This window comes from Synchiropus splendidus, chromosome 17 (genome assembly GCF_027744825.2).
Source record: "Synchiropus splendidus isolate RoL2022-P1 chromosome 17, RoL_Sspl_1.0, whole genome shotgun sequence".
In the NCBI taxonomy this organism is placed as follows: Eukaryota; Metazoa; Chordata; class Actinopteri; order Syngnathiformes; family Callionymidae; genus Synchiropus; species Synchiropus splendidus.
Genome location: NC_071350.1, coordinates 10,186,271 through 10,211,298, shown reverse-complemented (window position 1 = coordinate 10,211,298; position 25,028 = coordinate 10,186,271). Strand labels below are relative to the sequence as shown.

At 39.8% G+C, this 25,028-nt stretch overlaps 1 protein-coding gene and 1 long non-coding RNA gene across 5 annotated transcripts; one reads left to right on the top strand and one right to left on the bottom strand.

Annotated features, from left to right (window-relative positions):
- Positions 1–316: 316 nt before the first annotated feature.
- On the top strand, positions 317–24,953 carry ppp3ca (protein phosphatase 3, catalytic subunit, alpha isozyme). 4 transcript variants are annotated; one of them, XM_053847400.1, is made up of 14 exons: positions 357–637; positions 5,436–5,636; positions 9,778–9,902; positions 9,975–10,086; positions 10,165–10,310; positions 10,401–10,540; positions 15,745–15,822; positions 15,902–15,996; positions 17,066–17,191; positions 17,263–17,340; positions 17,845–17,929; positions 18,060–18,157; positions 19,780–19,830; positions 22,421–24,953. In XM_053847400.1, exons 1-14 carry the CDS (start codon positions 583–585, stop codon positions 22,597–22,599), a joined length of 1,569 nt encoding a protein of 522 aa, XP_053703375.1. In that variant the 5' UTR covers positions 357–582; the 3' UTR covers positions 22,600–24,953. The 4 variants fall into 4 exon arrangements, with proteins under 4 accessions (XP_053703374.1, XP_053703373.1, XP_053703376.1 ...); XM_053847398.1 differs by having other exon boundaries at positions 340–637; positions 9,778–10,086; XM_053847401.1 differs by lacking the exon at positions 19,780–19,830 and having other exon boundaries at positions 348–637.
- LOC128748534 (uncharacterized) lies at positions 6,801–8,895 on the bottom strand. The gene is made up of 3 exons (XR_008412804.1): positions 8,795–8,895; positions 7,301–7,384; positions 6,801–7,005 (listed from the first exon to the last, which is right to left on the bottom strand). It is a non-coding gene; the product is annotated as an uncharacterized LOC128748534 (long non-coding RNA).
- Positions 24,954–25,028: the final 75 nt, after the last annotated feature.

The following is a 25,028-nucleotide window of genomic DNA, read 5'->3' as shown; positions in this document are numbered from 1 at the left end:
GTTTTCTTTTTCTTGTGAGCCATATTCACTTGAAAAACATGTGCGTATTTTATTAAACTTATGGATTAGAATTCGTGTCCACTCGACACGTATGTATGCGTTTATGTTTTTGTTTGTACAACCAAGAGAAAAACATGACTTCACCACAGTTGTTTCGCTTCTTCTCCATGTGCAACTGCGTACGTAAAATGTTTGGAGAATACGGGAAGATGGCGTGGCGCGTGCGTGCGTGGGGGTGTCAGGGGCAACCCCTCCACATCCTCTTCCTGATGGCAGCATCAGGCAGTCCCGGGAAGAAATTGCGTGGGAGTTCCCTTCATCGCTGTCGGGCTCGAGCTCGTCTCTCTCTCCTCCCCCACAGCAGCAGCAGCAGCAGCAGCAACAGCAGCAGCAGCTTAGCGCGGCAGCGGCAGCGTCCATCTCCGCCTGGGAAGCAGCGTTCCCGGCGCAGCACCGACGCACCGAGGGGGCGCTTCGTCCGAGTGATGCCACTGCATTCATCCCGTCTCCAGCTCCAGCACTGAAAGTTGATCTCCGAGGGAGAGAAGAGAGAATTCGCCCGAGCCTCGAAGACAACTGTCCATGAAGATGTCTAACGCGGACATCGTCCTGAGCGCCACCGACCGGGTGGTGAAATGTAAGACATTCCGCCTCGTTTTGGACTTGTTTTCATTACATAACGTGTCAAGTGCTCCGTGTGTCGGGCTCATTCTGGCCTTTATTCCCGTGTCGAGCGTTGATACACGGCGATGGAAGCAGGCGTTACTGTTGACAAACCTTCACGGTCATGGATCATTTTTCTCAGCTTCGATTTGATGCCCGTTTCTTCTGAGCCGCGTTTGTGTTTGTGTGTGTGTGTGTGTGTGTGTTAGTGGGTAGAATCTGGGGGCAGTGATGCAGCAGGATTCGAAGCTCTGACATTTAATATGTGGTGTATTTCACCAACACTGACTCATGCCTTTTCATTCGATTAGAAAAGATCCCACTGTCATTCAGACTGAGGCGGTGAGAGAACCGTTCTCAATGGAGGACGGTCTCTGATAAAGTCCTCACAGCAGCGACAGAAACTGGTTTCAAACGCGACATGTGAGGGGATAGATTCAGTCATGATCAGACCAGGCAGCATCAGCAACTTGCTCCTGTCATCCAGCCACAGAGTTGTGTGGTTCTACAATGGCTGCAGGCGTGAAGCGCATGTAGCGTGTTACAATTGAAGGCGCTTCATTTAAGAAGCACTCCCTCGCTCCCAGCCTTCTCTTTAATATCCACGGGATCTATATAGCTTCACGCCACTTCATTGTTGGAATAGTTTTGGCTGGGTAAGCAGATTTATGGTTCTATTACGGGAAGGTGAAATGTAAGGCTTGTGGGCCACATTTGGTCCTCCATGTAGTGATAGATGTCCTAATTCAAGCTCTAGGACCTGGGTCACCTAACTGTTCTTTCCTTGGCTTGAGCTTTTCCTTTGACTTGTTCTTGTACTGTAGCTTTGTTGTCTTTATATTTCAGTGTTTCCCATCAGGCTTGGCCTTAATGTTTCGCACCATCCCTCTCTGGACCCAGACATCTCCTCGTGAGCTGTCCTCCGTTATTCTCACTGCTGATTTTCAAATCTTCAGCTGCCACTTCCTGTTAACTTCCCTGAAATTGCTCTGCCGTCTGACTCAAGTGGAACTCTAACTCTCTGTTTTTCAGTTCATTTTTTTTTTTTAAGATTTGTTTTTGTGTTCTGGGAGTCTAAGAATGACTGAATGATTTCTTGTGTCTTTCAAGGATGGAAAGGTGCTTCAACAGCCCAAGTGTTTGTAGCTTCCTTCTTTGCTTTTGTTTTTCTAGATGCTTTTTGATCGAGTCAAATAACTCTAGATTTGACCATTTGCCAGTTCCAACGACTCGAAATACAAGTCGATTGTTAGGATACAATTTCAAGCATGCTATATTCAATTTTCATCATGATGAATTCATGTGTAGAATTCTGTTCACCCACTGTCTCTTGCTTTTGATTATGAGATTTAATACAACAGTATCCTTTAACAGCAATATACGTTCTTATATAAGTAGCCGTGCGTTTTCTCCAGTTTTTAAAACTGCTTTTAAATTGCTATCTTAAATCTGAACCTCTGTTTACAGTTGCTGGTCTGGACTGATTTGACGCAACCGATTTCAAGTTATTGTGTCTTAAGCTGCTGACAGTTCCGAGTTATTTTTACGCTCATGGCTGAGTGAATCTGCTGCAAATTTCTCAGCAGGTTGCTTTTTTTTTATTTGTTTTACCCTGACAGAGCACATAAGCAATAATAGCTGCGTTGTGCAGTGTTGTAGTACGTAAGACGCTGTCTCCCCTGCAGGGAGGAGGCCGCGGAGAAGCAGATTCAGGTCAGATTTGGAGGATGTAGAGGCAGCGTTTTAAAAGCAAATTCATCCTACTTGCTCATTTATTCATGTCACCCAGTTGCTTTTTAGAATTAAGATCACCTCTACATGTTTTCTTTTCTTTTCCACTTTCACCTTGTATGTAAGCTAGCATGATAGTCAACATATTGTAGTGCTTGACACTTGCTTTACTAGTCCTGCTAATAGGATCTCTTGATCAATGCGCTCCAACGCCCAGTAGCAGCGCGAATTTTCCGCTCAAATTCGGACAATATAAGTGTTTCTGTAGAGTCCGGGGTTGGCACCGAGGCTCTTCGCTGCGGTCTAAGAAATCTGACATCTCTGCTGTGGGAGCGTTTAAGTGAACCTGCGATGCAAAATGCTGTTTTCTGTGGCAGCACAGTCTGTACTCCAGCAGTCAGCTGCTGCTGCTGCTGCCGCTGCTGTTGCCCGGCAACATACAGTATTTCATAGTTTAACTCTGCTCGGGTGCTGAGCAGAAGTCAGCTCACATTTCCCCGCCGTACATCCGCCGTATCGCGGCGCTGGTGTGTGTGTTCATTGGGGACATAATAGTGGTCATTTTTGTGGTCTATTCATATTTATTTGCAAAAGAATATACCCCCCCAAAAAACGACACAAGTAACTATTCGCCTTTTCCATACACAATTATAACTCCAACTCTAGATTTATATTCACGATTAAGTAATATCATTATTATTTATTAATTCATCTCAAAATATGATGCTGTTTGGATTATTCCTCTTGGCGAAGGCTGCATTTCCACTTCACTTTCACATTTTTTTCTACATGAATTGCATTGTGACATTGAAGAGCTTAAATTTCATATTGAACTTAATATGTTTATAACCCCAAAAAACACAGCCAGTTTTATTTGACAAGTGCTGAATGCAAATGTTGTTGTGACCTTTATATAAATAAAGCAACATAAAAGACTGAATTTAAAAAAATAAAAAATGGGTCAATGCAGAAATATGTGGAAGAACTTGAGGTCCATATATTCAGTTTATTTAAAAGAGGGGCAGTTTGGCCTGTTCTCTCCCAGGATTTGTTTTAATAACCAAGTAGATTCGCACGTTTCGATAATATATCAGGTTTCATTTTGATTTCTGCGGTGGAAAAAAGTTTTGGGACATCCTGTTAATTTGCAATGATCTCTGATATTAGCGTGAAAATTCTCATTTGTGTTTCAAAAGGTGTGGCTATATTACACGTACACCCCAAAAAAATGAGAAAATGAGAGTCACTTCTCAAACTTTGACTCATCGAAGTTGACAAATGTGCTCACAACGCACCCAAAAATAAAGAAACCGTCACCTCATCAAATTAATATTTAAACAATAAAACACTGAAACAAACATTGAATAAAGGCTCCACTCCACTGTTACGAGAATGGGTTTTTTTATTTAGTGACTTATAAAGTTGTTTATCTCTGAGTCTTGGCACTATATGTAATTTAGGTTCCTCTGTAAAGTCAGGCTAGTTGTTCTAAGAACCTTACTACGTGATTTGGATTCTTTAGGTTGTGATTTGAGTCAGTATCAATCCTATGAGATTCTCATGTAACTACTTTCATGAAGAACAACACAAATAACAAGAGTTTATTTTTCATGTTTCCTTGCCCATGTGAACGCATGGCACGTCTCCTCTTAAAGTCTATCGAGCTCAGGTTCCCAACTTTAAATGATTAAACCCCATAAAACAAACTGACTTTGACTCAGAGTCTCAGTAATGGAATGTAAATATTGACATTTCCATGTATTAAAAATGTGTGTAAAACAGATCATGAGCGTAACTGACACAGATTCTCTCGACAGTCCGTGGTTTTGGTGTTGTTGGGTCATGTGCAGCTTCCCTTCATTAAACTTAAATCACACGCACAGCGCCCCCTACTGGCCAGGAGGTGTGCGTGGATTTGGAGAAGTTGCTGAATCAGGGTGAAGGTAATGGCAATGCATTGCCCCTCCAACAAAGAAAATGAAAAGGCCAAACCATGCTTGTGTGGTGACTGTGCAGTTTGCAGGAGCCGCTATTGGGTCAAAACCAAAATCACAGACGCTGCACACTGTAAAATATCCCGGTCCAATTAAAAGCACTCGCCGGGCCTTGGCTCATTATCTCAGGAGAAGCAACTTTGAGATTTCTCCAGCCCAGCATTCATTATTAAAGAGCATGTTGATCATGTTCAGTTTAAGCCGCGATTCTTTTTCTCGCTTGGCTCTGCTCTGTGTTTGCTATTCCGAGCACAACGCCCGGCTTCACTGCTGATTCCACAGCTGACAGCTTGTATAATGCAGAATATATATGTGTCACTCCAGTCATTCTGAGGATTTTTGCAAGAAGGGTCCATGTTCATCAGACTTATTTTTCCCCTTAATCTGTATTATTTACAGCCCTGACGTGTAGCAAGAATTTTCCGCGCTAAGCCAGATGATCTATAGATTAACGTCAGAACGGGGACCCTGAAAGCTCGCAGGCACAGCACAGAGATCAAGTCCAGATCTAATAAATAACCTTTGCTGCCACAGAGATAATGATCCCATCTTGGGTTTCACAGTTTCACAGTCAGTCTGTTGGGTAGGTGACTGGCGCATTTTAATGGCCACAGGCTTCAGAAATCCTCAGAGCCTGCCAGATGAAGAGAGTACTTTAGATGTTCAGTTTTTATCCGGCACTCGGATATTTCATGGCAAACAGACCCACAAGTCCTCAGAACTGGGTTAGCTGACACGCTCTTGGTGATAATAACCCTTTGATATGCCATCCGTCTCATGTATCGTAGCTGTAATGAAAAGATAGTTGAGATGCTATGCAGTCCAGAAGTATTATGAGAATGTATTTTGGATATGAATTATTCAATTGTTTTCCATTAAATATAGTTCTGTTTCAGTCCTTTTGTTTGTGGATTTCCATTTTAAACATGCTATTTCCACAGTACTTCCAGCAAATATAGTGTTTTTATCCTGACAAAAACACTGGAATCTTGGTGTTGGGATCGTGCTGTATTTCCGCTTCCTCATTTGCCGGTCTTCTCTTTCTAGCTGTCCCCTTCCCCCTGAGTCACCGGCTCACGATGAAGGAAGTCTTTGACTGTGAAGGGAAACCTCGGGTGGATCTCCTGAAGGCCCATCTCACCAAAGAGGGCCGTGTAGAGGAAGCGGTGGCTCTTCGAATCATCAACGAGGGAGCAGCCATATTGCGACAGGAGAAAACTATCCTGGACATTGATGCACCTGTGACAGGTATTTGAACCCACTCACTTCTAATATATAGTCAGGGTCTAAACTAGTAACTGCAGTCAGGCGCATTTAAAACTTTCTACTTACAACACTACAGTCAGACATGTCGATGTGTTTCTCATTCCGTCAACACGTTACATGCCGACAAGTCAACCAAACAATGTCACATAAACTATAACGTAAGGGCAGAGGCATTGAAAACATAAGCAGAAGCATGCAAAAGAATGTGCAACCTAAACAAATATGAAATGGAATATTTTATCAGGCCCCCTTTTGTGCAACGCAAATATATTATTAGCATTTTTTATTTATTATTGACAATCTCCTGTTTTGTGTTCCATTCAAGTTAGCTTGAATTTCCACTTATTAAAACTAAATTTCAATATATATATACAGTGGTACCTCGGTTCTCGACCACAAGCCGTTCCAGACGTGAGAGTGAATGTAGAGTATCTGCTGCAGGAGCGCTGTTCCTCTATGTGTGTGGCCGCTGCATGTGGGAGGGGTTGCCGAGTGAGTGACGTCTCTCCAGAAGTGAAGAGGTGCCCGGTGCGTGTCCAGCTCTGAATGTGCGCTTCTGTGCAGTTTGGCTGTGACAAAGTCATAAACCAAGTCACTTAGCTCTGTCCCAGACTCGCCTCATCCCTGTCCCAGCTCCAGCCCACAACCCTGGAGTGAGCGCTCCAGCCTCGGAGGTGTGGAGAGCGAGCACCTCCCCTGTGACACTCTACCACGGTCCAGTGGTCCATATACACGTTATGTTTTTTCCGGCTTTTTTCGGTGGCGTTTGAGTTCTGGATTTTCGTTCGAAATCCGAAAACCGAGGTTCCACTGTGTGTATATATATATATATATATATTGTACATATATATATATACATATATGGCGCTCATGGAATTACATTTTAAGATATGTGGGAAGAAGTGGGAAGAATAAAGGAACTGTGGTCTAGTCTAAAATATTTCATCAGTTTTTATGGTGCTTATTTGAAGGTGCATTTTTTTCATTCATTTATAAAGCCTGTGAATGAGGAACAAATGAAGGGTGGAGCCAGGTTAAGATGAAGATCTACTTACAAATGTTTAATTCACATGTATGTTTCTTTGATTTGACTCATAAGTGCTGAGCAACCTGACTGGAATACTCATCATATTGATGACGCTGGAATGTTGAGGTGAAGATGAAAAAGACTCCACAATAGATCATGGCTGAGAGTGTGCTGCTTGCCACTGAAACTCGGGCAAAAGTGACTTATCGAATCGAGGAGCGTAAACACAGCCTTTTATTTACTGTTGAAACTCTAAGCAGTCATTTCAGCACGTAAGGTCAGTCCTCTTATTTCCGTCGGTACAGGAAAAACCACTCCTGAGCCCTGCAGTTAAAAAAAGAAGCAGCGATATGACCAGAAACACATTTAAAAAAAATGTGCTGGTAATCTATGTGCTGAGCCCCGCAGAAGTGAAAACCTTTATAGGTCATCGGAGGCCATGCTCAAATGATATGATGTCAACTTGAGAGATCAGATGTTTTATAACCCAGGATGTTGTTGCAGAAATGATGTAACAACTTCATTTCAGATGGCAACATGCGGTACAGTAAGTGAGGAGGGGAGTGGTGGTGTGGGGGGGGGTGAAAAAAGCATCAGCACATGTTGGCAGATTTCTTACCTGCCAGTCTTCCTCTCTGATCATCCTACAGCGTGTCCTACTTCTGTTCCAAACTGCCTGAACCAGACACTGATCATTTCCATCCTGTGTATTCAACCATCAAGAGACACGTTTCCTCAAGCTGACATTGCTGCATCTTCAAAGCCTGACCGAAAATATATTTAGCCGCTCGCTGTATTAATAAACCAGTAAAAACTCAAACTAAAAGGTGCTACGAGCTCATCTTCGGGGACTGACGGAAATACTTTTAAAGGAGACAGACTGTGACACATTTTCACAGCTCGCTACACGTCCTGATGAAATATATCTGTGACATACTTCTGTGGAAAGGCCAAAGTGGATGAAGGACTGCGTGGTTTTCGCTCAGTCATGTCGATATAAGTGTTCTGTGGCCTGTTATGTGACTGAGTGTTTTCATAATGATGAAAAGTGTTCCGTATTTATCTTTATGAATGTCTATTTCCTGGTGATAAAAACTACACAAGGTTGCTATGTACATTAACACTGAGGAGGTTTTTAATATTCAGATCTTTGACATGCTAAAAACTCTTTCTTTGGCTGAAGAAAGTTGGTGTTTAAGGTTGCAGTGACTGAAGCTGGACTCTGACACGCAACAAACTTCACAAGGTTTTTGTTTTTTGTTACGTAACTCGAAGAGAGGTTTCCTGTTATCTAACAATTGATCAGTTTGGTTGCCAGAAGTATTGCTTGGCTGAACAGCAGCTCCACTGGTACACTTGATCGCCTCGAACAACCTAGTATTTTTGTTAAAAGCCTGGATTAGTTTATCGAACGCATGTCCACACAGGAGCTCAAGTTGATTTTTACAATTCTCCTCTGAGGATATGTGTTGAACGCCATTGTCCAACAACGTGACCATCTGGATCCAGGAAGCTTTCAAAGGATTCTTCAACATTGGAAGACAGTTGAGGATGCTGCTGTTAGCTTCTTGCTACCATCTAGTTCGTAAATCCAAAATGACCCCACGCGTCCTCTTTCAGCGCACTTTTTTATTAGCCGCTCCTCCGCCATTTTCCTTGTTTTTCATTAGCAATGAGTTCCTGCTGTAATGCTAACGCTAGTAGCATGAACAAGGTCACTCACGATTCACTTAAAATAACTGAATATGTCCCGTCATAGCATCGTGAAACTGAGTCAAAATACACGTGCTGTTTGTTGTGCTTGTACAATTGTAAAATTTGAGTTAGCATTAACAGTTTAAAAGCATGTTTACTCCACATGAAAAATGTATATCAACAAAAGGACTTGTGGAATAATGTGGCTCAGGGAGGGATATATATATATTGCGGAAAATAATGCTGAAAACTTGACTTCTTAAATAATGTCTGATGAAGGAGAAATAGTCCGATTTTACCAGTAAATATGATCACAGTCATCCGTTTTTTTTTCTTTATATTTTTGCTCTACAATAACAACTTCATTTATATAAATTAATAAATATAAAGAAAGAAAAACAAAAGGATCTCTTCTTACCTTAGAGGTTTTATGGAAGGTAAAAACAGGGTTTTTAAACATCTATTTGAAGTCTAATTTAACAATACAAAACACATGAAAAATGTACAAGCAAAATGGCGCCTTGTGATGTCATCAATGTGCGACCATGGCTAGCTGGGAAAAGCTGTTAAATCAATGACAACAAGAACACATGCTTCCCAAAACAATGCTACTTCCTGCTTGGAAAAAAAGGTTCATGTTTTGAAGCATGAAATATGGATGGTGAACTTGAGTGTACACATGCTGTCGGAGTGTCGTCGTACATTATGGGATGGCATTAATGTTCTCACGTATCTAACTTCCATGGATGTGTTGCGTGCGTGGTCGTGTGCGCATGGTTGTGTCATGTGTGTGTGTGTGTGTGTGTGTGTGTTTGATTGCTTTAGTCACACAAGCAGTCTCCCACTCACATTGCTCTAAGCTTAGAGTGGGCGAAGGCCACTGTGGAGCTGATAGTGGAGACAGAGAAGAGAGAGGAGATGGAGGGTGAGTAGGAGAGAAGGAGACAGGGAGCGATGATAATGAAAAATTGAAGGCAGTTGGAAAATGAGATGTAGGTTTGTGCTCCGGAGTCGTACTGCTCAACATGAAAAAGTATATTTGTACCTGCGGGGATCTTTCAGTTTCAACAACACAAACGTTCTTCTTTGAATCTTGACCTGTCAGGAGGCACCGACTGTTTCGATGTCTTCTGTTATTAAACAAGACATTTGCCCGAGCCATTTGGCCAAGGTTTGAATTTCAAACCGAATCCTCTGGAGCGAATAAAAGTGATCAGCACTGAGATGCCATCAAATTTACATTAATTTTCGCAGTGTTTTAATGTGTACAAAGTGTTCCAGGGTCCTAATGCAGTCCCTGTCTTGCATTAGCTGCTCAATTGTGAGCACTTTGCCTCGTGAGCACTAACCAAAAATGCACCTCCAGTCTGAGTATGTGCTGTTGTTCTCTCCATCCTTCAGTGTGCGGCGACATTCACGGCCAGTTCTTTGACCTTATGAAGTTGTTTGAGGTGGGAGGATCGCCAGCCACAACACGATACCTGTTCCTCGGGGACTATGTGGACCGTGGCTACTTCAGTATCGAGGTGAAAACAATGTCAGAATATATGAACAAGAATGATCAGCTCACTCGTGTAAAAATGTTTTCTTTTCCACAGTGTGTTTTATATCTGTGGTCGCTGAAAATCCTCTATCCAAAGACTCTATTTTTACTTCGTGGAAATCATGAATGTAGACATTTGACAGAATATTTCACTTTCAAACAAGAATGTGAGTATTATGTTTGTGTGTGTATCAAACCGTATTGTTTGGCATATAAGAGTTTACAGTCCTTTCTTTCTCCTTTAGGTAAAATCAAGTACTCAGAACAGGTGTATGACTCATGTATGGATGCGTTTGACTGCCTTCCTCTGGCTGCACTCATGAACCAACAGTTTTTGTGTGTCCACGGCGGACTGTCACCTGAAATACACACCTTAGACGATATTAAAAAGGTAAGGAAAAAAGCCACAGCCGGTCTCACTTCGGAGAGTATGTGCTTCCGTGTGTAGGTGTGCTTTATAAATGTGACTCTTTATGTTAAGTTGGATCGATTCAAGGAGCCGCCGGCTTTCGGGCCGATGTGCGACCTGCTGTGGTCGGATCCTCTGGAGGACTTCGGCAATGAGAAAACCCAGGAATATTTCAGCCACAACACAGTTAGAGGGTGCTCCTACTTTTACAGGTGAGTCGTCTCCAGCACTTCAACACAGTAGTACAACTTTTTCTGGAAGATTACGACTCTGACAGTTCAGTGAGCAACCCACAGGGGTCACTGCGCCAAGTAATGTTGAAAACACACTTTTTGTAAGGCACAAAAACGTCAAGAAACCTGACTCCTTTGGAACATTTTCTTTAATGTCATTGAAAAACAGAGGCTACCAAAGTGGGCCGGGTATAACATGTGCTCAACATCTGCTCAAAAATTTGGTAGTTGGAGATTGAAGCTGAGTGTGAGAAGAAGGCTGGACTTCACTCTTCTCTAACTGCTTTTTGTTAACTGGTGGTCAACTGGAACTCCACCAAGCATGTTAACAACATGCCACAGCTGCCTCCACACGCCTCTCCCGATGCGCCGGAGTATGTTGGTCTTAGACTCACAGAGCGGTGTGACGTTCAGCCTGGTAGCAGAACCTCTATTTAAATAACCTCTCTTGAAGTTCCCAACAACACATACTTGAGCCCCTGCGGCAACATTTTAAAGGTGTCAGTGTTTGTGTAAGATCTTAGACCATGAGTGGGCTATTAGGCTACATCCAAATTTCCTATCTGTATCTGTATATCCTAACGCGCACTCCAGGGTTTGATGTCCTGTTGTGGGCTGAAGCTGGGACAGGGATGAGGCGAGTCTGGGACAGAGCTAAGTTACTTGGTTTATGACTTTGTCACAGCCAAACTGCACAGAAGCGCACATTCAGAGCTGGACACGCACCGGGCACCTCTTCACTTCTGGAGAGACGTCACTCACTCGGCAACCCCTCCCACATGCAGCGGCCACACACATAGACGAACAGCGCACCTGCAGCAGACAGAATATTTTTTTATTATTATTATTATTTTATTTTATTTTTTTTATTGACTATTGCCCCCTTGAGGAATCTATTTTTAAAATGTTTCAAGTTTCAAGATCAAGTTTCGATTTTGAATTTGTGTGATCATACATGTACAACATCTTTTGTAGTTTATCTCAAGAGGGCTGCACTTTGGCCACTTCTGTCTTAGACTGAAACTGCAAGTCAACATACTTCTTCAACTAATCTTCCTCAGCAAATCTATTAACAGCAATGTTCAGACCTCAACTTCACCTGCGAGTGCAACTGCCTTCAGAAACAGATTCACTCTGAAATGATCGCTTCCCATTGCATATACGAGAAGTACATGAGACGCTGTTGTATCATCACAACAGTCATGAAATCTTGGTTCCAGGACACATTGAAGTGTAATCTCTGCTGTGTTTATTTGGAATTCTCCCAAGTCCAAAATGATGATTCCTAATTAAATACCAATGAAGGAAGGGATTCTCTGTGCAGTTAGTTTGCATAAAATAGAAATTAGACAGAGACGGCTAATGGTTCTAAATGTCCTCCTTCATTGTTTTTAGATGCTCAACAATAACAAAGCGTCCCCTCGCAGCGAGAGCATCTCAGTGTGGATTATTCTGTGGATGTGTGGAGGATGCTGCTATAATAATCATTTATCTCCCAATGGCTTTTTCCTGCCTGCTCTCTCAAACTCACCTCTCCATCATCATGACTCACAGCAGCACTATGTACACGGCAGCGGGCAGCGCATTCTCCATAATCTTCTTCTGAAATAGAAACCTAAATCAATTCTGGTCCACTGTTCTGATTTCAATTAAGATACACGCTGGCAATTGTCGTCGTGAGCTATACGTAACACCGCGACGCGCTTTCGTCCTTCCACATTTACACTTCTGCAGCTGAAACTCACACTTCCATATCCGACTGAAGAGGCTTTCTCTGCTTTTCATCAAAAAGATGCAATGTCATTATGAATCTATATTTCAAATAAGACTACAGATAGCTGGAGTAAAACAACTTCAGTCTTATTCTTAGTAATGTATTGTTGTTGTGAGGAAACATAGCTGGGTGTCAAACTCAACCTCCTGCAGTCACATTTGGCCATGAAGTCATTGTTCATGGCCAAATGAACAATGACTCATAGCAGGATCTGTTACCAATAAAAAGAAAAAATAGATCATTTCTAATGGCAACTGTGGATGACGTATTGATAATGTACCTTTCACACAACAGTGACAGCGACTCAATATATTAAATATATTGCGACTGGAGGATTTCCGCTATTGTTATGTCTTCTTTGTGTCACATTAGAGCTACATATCAAGTAGTGACAGTAACACTGCCCCCCATGGTTTCCAGTGGCATTTGGACCGTATCTATAAGCTTTGCGGAAACGTGCAGAAATATGGACGACATAAACACAGACAGGAGGCTCAATCCGTATCATGATTCGTGTATAACATTGAGTATAAATAGGCCTATAATCTCCAAACCAAAAATTAGTCTAAAAATGAAAAAGTAATTGAAATTTAAATGAAAGAAAATAAATGATATGAAAGCTAAGGATATTTAGATATTGGCTGAGATTGACAAAAAGGTTAGCATCTGACCTTTTCTAATGATATGTATATAATAATAATGATTGAAAAACAAAAATCTTTATTGTTGATCTTTTTACAAATCATGAATCATCATTACATCATAAGTAGCAATGAATTAAACTTATTATTTTTGTTATTATTGTCAACACTATACACCATAAAAAAAAGCTATTTTAGTGCCATAACATTGCCAGAACAAATAGCTTGGGACTACTTCATTTGTTGGTGTCCTGCTTCTGTAAATCCCTTAGCAGTATTACATAGATTGTCTGAGCAGTTATTGAAACACTTTGGTTTCGCAGAAACATTGATAAACCTTGTCATTTCACCCTGAAAATCCTGTCACGTTTGTGAGCACATCCAGATCTGGCACTGCGGGTCCTCTGCACTTGTCACATCTCTCTCTCTCTCGCTCTCTATTAGCTTCACTTACTTGGCTGTGTTTCACAGCGTTATCAATCAAAACACCACTGGAGAGAAAAGTCATTAGTTGATGTGTTTTTTTTTTATCTCATAGTTGGACGCTGATGTTTAAAGCACTGCATTGCAGCAGAGGAAATTAGATTTGCTATATGTGATGCAGAACATTCCTCTTGTTTCAAAGTTGTCGAGGTGTTCAGAAGAGAAACGTTATATAACACTCTTGTTGAGCCGTTCCGTCAAGTAGAGAGTGTTCTCGGTTGTTGAAGAGCCACGCAGCATATCTGGTGATTTATAGGCCGCTCGCCGCTGGGATGCTCTCCATGTGACCTAGATGTATCAGCATGGCACACTTTCACCAGGTGCCCTGGACACAGAGCCTTCTTGTTTTTTTCTTCCGGCACAAACCTTGGAGTTTTAAATATTTCACGTCTGCTGAAAGTTTGATGGCTCCGTTGATGGCGGTGGGCTGGAACAATGTGAGCTGCGGAGAGGAACTTCACTGCTGCTTAAAACACCACACCATTAGCAGCGACTGAATTGTTTGGATTCATATGTCACTTTTCCATCGATATGCAGAAACAATATTGAAACAGCATTATTACAACTTTATGCTATAGCTAACTTCAGATTTAAATCCATCAGTGCGATTTCACTCAGATGTTCTGGTCATGACATCAGACTGTATAATACTGGGAATCAGTGAAAAATCTTCCTTATGAAAGCAAGTTTATATATTTGGATCGAGCAATTGTTTTAATCTCAAACAAAATGAATCTCTTAATGCTTTGAAGTATTATTTGCCTGTTGCATCAATTATTTATTTATTTTTTGCATTAAAAAAAGGAACTAAGATTAGAATTAAAGCTTTGTATTTTACAGATTCAAGATTATTGAAATTATAATGTTAATGCATGAATCGCTTTCTAGTGTCCTCAAATTGAAAATACTTCATTATGATTGTATTTATTGTATTAAATGCATTAAGTAGTACTTTTTATTGTTGTTTTTTTAACATTTAGAAATATTTAAAAACGATTTGTAATTGCAACATACATGTTTTCCTGATATTGAATAAGGCAATCATAATAAATAATATTGTCCATCGTGTGTATTTCAAATGAGGGAGGCGTGTTATTAAGTTGGATGATCTAATTCATTTTAAAGGTACATTTTGTTTTGTTAGAACTGGTATTGATGCATGTGCTTTGAATTGAAAAGACTGGTGCTAAAATGCTCACCTTTTAATCTACTCTTGTTTTTTTATTAATTCATTTTATATTCCATTTTCATCTTATTTTCGCCTGATATTTTTTTGAAGTTGCACCAAATGCAAAAATGGAAGAGGAGCACAAGCCTTTTCATGTTTCATGAAAGGGAATCAAATAGTGATATATATATAATGTATTTTCCAGCCCTGGAGACTCAGTTTGAAGGAACGACGCGGTTCCAGAATGACATAACACTTCCTTCTAGGTATTACATAACTACTGTGGTGTGAGTTGTTAAACGCTAACTGCAGCTGGAAGCGTCCCAATTCTCATATTCACCCCTCCCCATACTGCAGACCACCCTTGATGTGCTCGCTCTGGTCTAGTGGTCCTGATGTTATGATGTTGCTATGCGTACTTGCATCAAAGTCAGAGTCGTATTTACCCATAAATGAGTTTCAGATGAACTGATAAGAAACTATTATTTCAATCTATAGCTGTATTGTATTTTTATATTGTACATTGAGCATTTGATGGACTAAAATAACAAGAAGACAAACGTTTAAAAACACTCTCACATATTTTGCGTGGTATTGTCTGTGCTTGTGTGCATTTCCCCCAGGCACTTTTGCGACCTGATATCTGTCTGTATATTCGCGGTAGAAATACCTAAATTTGCTCCTGAAGTACATGTTAAATGTGTGCAGAAACTCAAGCATTAATTTGATTTTATCAGAATCTGAATAAAATTTATTGCCATGGTCAGTGGGGATCCCAACAACTAGGAAAGTGCTTTGGAATAAAGTGCTGTCAATAAAATAAAATAAAATAAAATGGCTGTTCCTGTGACGGGAGGTTCTGGTCTGGATCGACCGTAGTCTCCTGCCAGAGGGAAGAGGAACATCTATAACAATCAGTGTCATGGACTGAGGGCCCTGAAAATATTTTTGCACCCAGTTGCATCAACCTCACCGCGCGGATCATTAATGTATTTATGAGTGAACCCTCTTGTGCTAGTAGCTGATAATTCTGTGTTTAATTTTACATTTATTTCAGCTGTGATTCGCCGAGCTTGAGTTGACTGAAGCCACTGTTTTATCTCTGTTTCACTTCCAGTTATCCAGCAGTGTGTGAGTTCCTACAGAGCAATAACCTATTATCAATTATCCGAGCGCACGAGGCACAGGATGCAGGGTGAGTCGACATTTCCCAACGAAAGCTCTGAATATTGTGGATAAAGAAGCGCTTGACAAACACAGTCTGCTTGTCCCAGCTATCGGATGTATCGTAAAAGCCAGACCACTGGATTCCCGTCGCTCATAACCATCTTCTCAGCGCCAAACTACCTGGATGTGTACAACAATAAAGGTGAGGTTTGTTGAAATGGAAATAATGATGATACATTTCTAGAGTTGTGGAGGCAAATAAAACCTTTGTGCAGCCTGTACATTACAGTATGGAGCAGATGTAAAGCATGCCTCTTACTTCAATGCCATATGTGGGTGTTTTTGTTCTGTTTTGTTTGTCTTTTTTTTTCGTAATTTCACTCGGTGTAGGCTTCCGGACGTTATTGTGCATGATGGATCTGCTCTCCCACTGTTTGAAGGACCACAATATGCACTCTCATACTGAACGTTTGAATATATAAAACCGTTGTTGAGTCGTGAATGAATGAAGCTTTATTTATGATGCGCTTTTTATGCGGTTATGCAAAGTGCTTTACATGATGAAAGGAGAGTAGGAGCAGAACCTGTTCATGTCAAAACAAGGCTCTCATCACATTAAAAACAAACACACACAGGCACACCCCGAAAACTTGAGGGGCAGCGCCATTATCTGGGAAACCCCAATAATTGAGATGGTAAAATGAAGTTCAACATATTAAAATATACTAGACAAATTGATGAGAGATGTAGGAAGATTAAATTAAATTAAAATTCAAGTTAACTTAAATATAAGTCTATGTAAATAAAAATATAGGCAGGCAGTTTTACAGATATGGGCCGTGATAGCTAAAAGCTAAAAGGGGCCTCTCCATATGTATATATATATATATATATATATGTATATATATAGCCAGGACTTTATAACATTTTGTGCAATATGGTCAGGGTTGTGGAGTCGCTGACCAGACAAGTTTTGCCTTTAAATCGTGGGTGTTCATTACTGACCACTTTATATGTAGAAGTGGTAGAGCAGCTAGAATTTGTTCTTGCAGGGATGTTTGTGATCTCTGTTCCATCTAGTGGCTGCACTCTGTTAATGGAAAACATTTCAAGTGGTCACGCAACACCGGTTGTAATGCATTAGCTTCAATAACATGCTGAAGTTAGTCACTCCTTCAGAACACCTGACGCCGAGGAGGCCATGAAAATCGTTGAGTTTGGTGTAAACACAAAATAGTCGCGCGATGATTCTGAACACTCCTCCTCCGCAGCTGCCGTACTGAAATATGAAAACAACGTCATGAACATCCGGCAGTTCAACTGCTCCCCTCACCCTTACTGGCTGCCAAACTTCATGGACGTCTTCACCTGGTCTCTGCCGTTTGTCGGGGAGAAAGGTAGGAACCAAGTGGACTCCATTTTCTTCCCAATATTTGGCCTTCATTTCACTTTTTGCGTTGGTCTCCAGTCACAGAAATGTTGGTGAATGTATTGAGCATCTGCTCGGATGATGAGCTCATGAATGACGAAGATGAAATATTTGACGGTGAGATGATATTTGTTATTTGTTGGAAGTAATTTCAAGTGTTTGAAGCTTTGAGCAGAGAAACTGTTTATAGTTTTTGCTGTATGGCTTTGAAAATCGACAATTTCAGAATATGTTAAATCATGTGTGCGGGTTAAATATATAGTATTTCTATAGTGATAACAGCCTGTGCAGTATGTAAGACGTTGGTTTTTTTTATATTAACTGTTTACATTGTAGCATTTTGGGAGCGTATTTAAAATCCAAATCCGTTTTTCATGGTACTGAATAGTTCTAAAAACCACAACTATTTAGGAATTTGTATTTATTGGTCTGCAGAGTTCACATAATTCTGTTAAAAATGAGGCACCTGAATATTTTTGATGTGTAAATAAAGTGATACAAATGACACAGGCTTCATCACCAATGGCTATTTGAGGAATAAAGTAGCACTGAAAGGAAGGAAAGATTATTATGACACTGTCTATTACTTCAATTGATCTTCTGTCTGTCTATATGTCGCAGCCAATGCCGCAGCAGCCCGCAAGGAGGTGATCAAAAACAAGATCCGTGCCATTGGGAAGATGGCCAAAATGTTCTCGGTTCTCAGGTATGTTGGCTGGTGTTTATATAAATGTGAGGAAATGAGGGTAAACTGCTGCCAGTGTGAGGCGGCGCTGCTTATTCTGATCTGGGTTCAGGTGAGTTGTCTGACCTGTTTGCCACTGTGATTCCTGCAGAGAGGAGAGCGAAAATGTGTTGACGCTGAAGGGCCTGACGCCCACTGGCATGCTGCCGAGCGGGGTTCTCTCTGGAGGGAGACAGACACTGCAGAGTGGTATGTAGCAGGCTCGGCGCAACAACTCCTCTCTGTCCTTTCCTTCCCTCTGGTTTGATGCATCTCTTCATAATCATCCGTCCATTCTTTTCGCTCCTGTCTTCTGAGCCTCTTAATGTCGAGCAGCGAGGGAACACTCTGGCACTCTTATATAAGGTCATACTAGACAGTGCGTCCCTATTTTAGGTGTTTGGGAAAACGAAAAATGTGTTTTTGCTTCACATTACATGAATGAATTTAGAACATGAAGCGGTTACGTCCATAAATTTCGGAGTTGCCGTCAGATTGGGGCAGTTCTACCGAAGATGGTTATAAACATTTGGATTAAAAGGAGGAATGGTTTATTATTGTTATTGAGTTTAATCGACTTTGCATGTGTCATTGTTTTGGAAAATGTCGTTGAAATCAAGAAGATCTAGTTATTGTTTACTATGTTTTTAATCTCAAAAATAAAATATATTTTATTTTAATTCAATCTATTCTTGATAACAACAAGCTTTGCTCTAGAATATACAAAAATTAAAGATGAAAAACATAGCTGATAACTTGCATTTGTTTTGATTTTAATTTAGTTATTTAATTTAAGCACAAGATTCACACAAGCATTGAACTGTAATATTTATCCTATATTGTAATTATTGTTTATGTATTGAAAATTATTTAAAAAAATCAAATAATAATACAAAATAGTACAAAATAAATAATACGAAGAATAATGAACTGAAACGATACAATGAATATCAAATCAATACTAATATAAAATGGGAACATCTTAATAAATGATGGTAATATAATTTCAAAAAAACATATTTATAAAATTGTATAAGAAGAATAATGCATAATGAAGAATAATGAACTCAAATGATACAATGAATATCAAATCAATACTAATATAAAAAGAGAAAATCTTAATAAATTATGATAATATACTTTCAAAAAACATATTTATAAAATTGTATAAATAACATAAATAATAAGAAGAAAAATGATGAACTCAACTGATACAATGAAATCAAATCAGTATAATATAAAATAAGAAAATCTTAATAAATAAAAGATTCTGATCATATAATCTCACCTCATATATAAATATATATTTATAGTAAAACGATTTTAAATTCTACCAACTTTAGACCAGGCAGTTTTATTTCATAGTGTTTTGGTTGTTATGGATTTATCTGTGCGGTCCTCTGTTTACATGTGACAGTAATTTCAGTGTGTCATGCTAGTGACCTGTGTCTATGTTCAGACGGGGCTCTAAAAGATGGGTTTTTATTTCCATAATGAAGCTATATGAGTTAAAGGGAATGAACAGGGGAAGAGCTCAAAAGGCGACATTAATTATAGTAATGTATTCCAGCCCAAGTTACGTCCGTCCTGACACTCTCGACCTCCTTCATCTTTATCTCCTGCCCTCGCTGTCTGTATTTATTTTTCTAATGGGAATTCTTTTGACCTGCCATTGCCACTAACTCTCTCAGTGTCAATGCATGGCACTCCTCCAAGTTTGGCTCCTCTCTTGTTTCATCTTTCCTAACATGAGCTGCCTCTTTATGCCGCGGCTGCACTTTGCATTTGCATGGCTTGACCAGTAACCTGCTCCCCTCCTCCTCCTCCCTCAGCCACCATTGAAGCCATTGAAGCCATCGAGACGCATGATGAGGACAGAGAAGGTAACGCTGTGCTCCCCCTCCCGCTCCCGACTTGGTTTTATTTTTCATGCATATCACGGATCACACCTGAAAACTCCATCCAGAAATGTTGCTCAACAAACCACACTCAGGTTGGGGTTTATCGCAGTGCGTCCACTGGAGCTCAGAGGTGGGCGATCACATTTTCCAAGGGGCCTCATTATATACTGGGACTGCTGTGAGGGGCCAATTATTGATGCTAAAAATGACATTGAACTTGTTTTGCTACATTACACTTATTAATAAAAACAACGGAACAAAGGTATGTTCTATACAAAAACTATCAAAAGGAGTATATGTCTTTAATAGGACAAATATGCAAAGCATTTCAATTTAAATACCACTGCTTTTTACAGTGAAAAAAAATATGTATATTGGAAAAGGAAAAGTGAGTGTAGCAGGAAAAAAAAATATTGATCTAAGTACATATTTTCAAAATAATTAAATGGCCTTGGGGTTCAATAAATCAATTCAAATTAAAAATGGGGGAAATGTGACATGATCAAGAGGAAATTTGAGACTCTCGAGAAGATGAATAAAATGGAATAATTAAATATATGTCTAAAAAAAAAATTCATTTACAATTTGTATTGTTACATGTTCATGTCCTTATTTATTGGTTTCCTTAATACTACTATTGCAGTAACAATAATACAAATAATATGTACAAGTATTATTATTATTGTTATTCTTATTGTTATTATTTAATTATTACTATTATTATTATGATCATGTGGCACAGTAATTAATATATGGGTATGTTGGTATTTTGAAAACCAAGAAGGAAACAGCAGTGCTTCTCCATGAATCTCAAAATAAAATCTCCACAAAATGTGTGAATATTTGGGACCCAGAAACAGTTTTGGTGACCTTCCGATTTGAAGTGAAGAACACTGTACACATGATAGGAAAGAAGAACCATTGAATGGTGACTTTAAAAGGAGGCGAATGCATAAAAGCTGATTTCAAAGGTGTCTTTAAAAGTGAGCTGAAAGAATGACTTCTTCCACAGTTGAAGTGAAGCACCGCATGAAATTGTTTGCCAACATGGCGAGAGATCACAAGCAGGCTGTTGTTAGGCTTCAAGGAGTTATAATGTTGTGTTAAATCTGCAAGAAAGGGTGAATTATTTCAAACATAAAAGCCAGCGTCATCAAGTCTGGTGATATCGCCGTCATGAAATCTGTGGTTTCTCTCCACCTTAGACCCATGTGTTCGGTTGCTGCCTACTGGTTGTGTGTTGTGCGGCAGTATCTTTATTTCCAGGTCATCTCAGAGCTCATAATGAATTTAAAGTCCAAGCGTTGCAAAGACACATGACTAGAGCCTGTTCTCCGTCGGAGCCGGCTTATAAATGCTCCCCATCTGGATCTGAAATGTTGCATGCATAAGAACAAGAAAGAAATGCGAGCAGCAACATAAAATATGCATCCGGAAGCCTCGGATCCTCGTGATCTGTCGGAGATAATCAGCGCTCACCAGCCCAAAAGCTCTGAGATGGAAATTTACAGGGCTGTGTTCTCATCTGCATGTTGGGCTTGTCGTATCGAAGTACTCTTTGACAAGCATTAACACAGAGTTTTTCTATAGACATTGAAGAACAGGATTTTATCTCAGTGGTTCTGAGCTGGTCAGGCTTTCGGACGCAAGCTGTGAACCACATCAAGAACTGTTACATCACTGAATATATATTTAAAGAATGAAAGGGAAACACAGTATTGTTTACACCCCACATACAGCACAATATAGCTGTTAAATTATAATTTAATAAAATAACAGCACCATTTGACGTCGTACTAAATGCAAGAAATTTATTGTGTTTCCTTTTTAATTTAAGACAAATTGGATGCATTTTGTAAGAGTATAATAATGTTTTGAAAAATCAGAATCATAAAAATTTCTTCTTAAATTAATGAAAATGAACAGTCTGTGCACTAAAGAAATGTACATAAAAGAAAAAAAGATATGCAGTTTATACCACACTGATGACATTTTAGTTATTATTGTTGTTATTTTAATAAAAATAAAAGCAAACACATGCTGGGGTCTCAAACCACCAGTCGACAATCTTCCTGAACTTGAATTTGACATTCTACTAAATGCAAAAAAAAAAAAAAAAAAACTAAAAAACTGAAGAAGTACAAGATCAATTTAAAATTGAATAATAGTATTTAAAATAAATAAGTACATCAATAAAATACCATACAATTAAATGATACATTATTACTAGAAGTGGAAATCATTATAGCTGTTAATGGTTTTCCCAATAAATTAATCGCATTTTAATCGCAATTAATCGCAATTTAATCTCATTTTAAGATTTTATGCCAGAATGATTAAATGTACGTTTTTGTGTGTTTTTTAATCAATGCGATTTTTTTTGTGATTAATTCATCTTAAAATTTACTAAAGTCTGAGCCCCATGTGTCACACATAATTGCACAGGTGTGAACCCTCACAGCTACGAGTGCGATAGCTAGAGGAAGTGACACATCAGACCTGTTTAATCCGTCAAAAGTGAGGAGTGTAAAAACCAAAGCAGCCTAAAGGTCACTCTCCTCTCCCTCTGCAGCCATCCGCGGCTTCTCCCCGCAGCACAAGATCACCAGCTTCGAGGAGGCCAAGGGTCTGGACCGCATCAACGAGCGCATGCCGCCCCGCAAGGACGGGGTGAACCACGTGGGTCACTCCATGGGGAAGATGAACATGTCAGAGGCCAACGGCACGGACGACAACAGCAACCTCCAGTGATGAGCCCCGAAGGCCACGCCGGTGTTGCGCTGTGCAGCCAGACATTGCCAAATCTGCTCATTCAGGCCTCAGAACATCGAAATAACACGGGCCCGCTGACAGAAGCTCTGCCGCCAATCTTTCGCGAGCAGGAAAGCCGTCATTTATTTCATGACAAAAATGTCATCGGGAAGGGGGGTTGACATCACGGGGCGGCGGATTGTAGGTGGATTGGGAAAATGCCTGTTGTTCCCTCTCCACTCAGTCGCAATTCCACGGCGGGTCGTGTTGTTCTGAGTGCTGACTAATGTCTGCTCCGTCTTTACAGCCTCTGACTGGTGACATAACCACAGTATCCATGCTACACTGAGAACTTTACTGTTTTATAAAGTGTTTATTCTGAAGCCACTCACAAACTCACTACCTTGTTTTGCAAGTATTATCATGTCACAGCACTTTGTGGGAGAGAAAGAAAGGAACAAGAAAGAATCTGCGTTTGATATGAGTTTCCACATTAAAGGTTCCTTTCATCGCCTCAGCATCAGGGTGGAATTTGGGATGAGGAACGGGAGGTGATGAAAGGGACGTCAAAGATAAAAACCCTGTTTAACACGTCCCCGAAGTGAACTCACCGTGAAATCTTTAAGTCAAGTGTTGGGAAATGAATTAAATTCAATTAAAGCGCGCCTCATCCGACAACCATGGGAATCGATCGCTGCGGTCCATCTTTGAAAAACACTCAGGGGTGAAGCCTTTTTAGAGGAAATATAGCTTATAGTTCATGGTAGAGTTTGAAGTCACATGAGGAGAAAGGTGAGGCTCAGATTGCATCATGTTAGACTCTTAACAGTGCAGGGTGTCGCCGGCTGCACCTCCACAGGGTCAGTGCCCAGTCTTACGCATTATTTCAATAAAAAAAACACTTTCTCTGGTGTCATGTAACTCTGAGTGGAAACTCAGTTGCCAGTTTTGTGATTTATGATGACAGAAAAGTCATTTTCCAACTAGGTAGTATGGAAAATCAAAGATGTGTCAAACTCGAGGCACGTGGGCCAAATCTGGGCCGTCATTTCATTCTAGCTGGTCCAAGGAAGATTGGTTCACTTGAGAAAAAAATAGACTGGTTTCTGTCACTAGATGGCAGTAGATCAGGGGGAATCATGGGAATTATTTTGAATATTAACACTTAATTCCAAGAATAAATGATGTTGGAGGAAATAAATGTTCAGCCACAACAAAAATTCGGATATTCTCGTGCAGCTAGAGCTCAATTGGTTTAGCACTTTTAATGGTTGAGTTGACACCCCAAGTTTATTGAGGCTACACTGTTTGCTGCTGTTCTAAATTGTTTACAAATTTAAAATGCTTTACGCATGGTTCACCTTGATGATGAATTATGCTGCATAAATAATCAGTTTTATATGACTATCTTACTTTCAAATTACGATTAAAAAGTAGTTTTTATTACACCCCCATTCTTGTGCATTTTGCAAACACCTTTTTAATGCGTCGAAAGATTATATATTTAATTAAGAAGATTATGGAAAAGGCACTGAGTTCAAAACACCAAACTCCTTAAACCACCCATTAAAGATTATTGATCTTTTTTTTTCTACTTCCATCTTTCTATTTCACGGTGAAGGTTGGACAAAACGGTGGTTCTTACACAACATCTATGGTATGGAACGCATCAATGCATGCACTTAAGTTCCTAATTGTTACGTGAGATTATAATTGTGATACTGTAGTTGTGTTTCAAATAGTAAACTTGGATCGATTTATTTTTGGAGTATGTTTGTAGTTTCATTTGTCTTGTTTTATAAATTTTATAAATAGGCTTCCTCCGTTTGGTCACTTTTGTTTTTTCGGTCTGTTATTTACTACCACTGCTTTTAATTTTTTCTACTTATTTATTGTATGCCGACCTTTGAAGGTGTGGAGCCTTGTGTTTATTTTTTCTGTTGTACTCATGTACAGAGTGTGAATGAATATAATCTCGGGTTAAAAAACAAAAAGAAAAAAAAAAAAAAAGCAACTTTCAGGCTGCCAAAAGCATGATAGCATGGTTTTCAGGTGTAAATTGGACACAAGCACTTGCGTTTTACAGGAAACATTATACTCTGGTTCTATTTATTGCCGATATTATTGTTACGACTAAGCTGATTTTCCTTCCTCTCTTTCTGGTTCTTGTATGGTCTCCTGTACATGCATAAATCAACCAAGTAATATAATGGACTTGATCTTGCAGCATTATTTTTATTATCTCCTGAATTCCGTTTTGGCATTTGACTTCCTAAATGATACACATATTGTAAGCATGCCCTATGGGACGAATCACATTTTTTTACTCTTGAATAAAATATGCATGATCCAAACGTGTGGTGCATTTTTCAACATCTGGGAATTAAATACATGATTATTTATTATTTTTATTGTGTAATAATAATAAA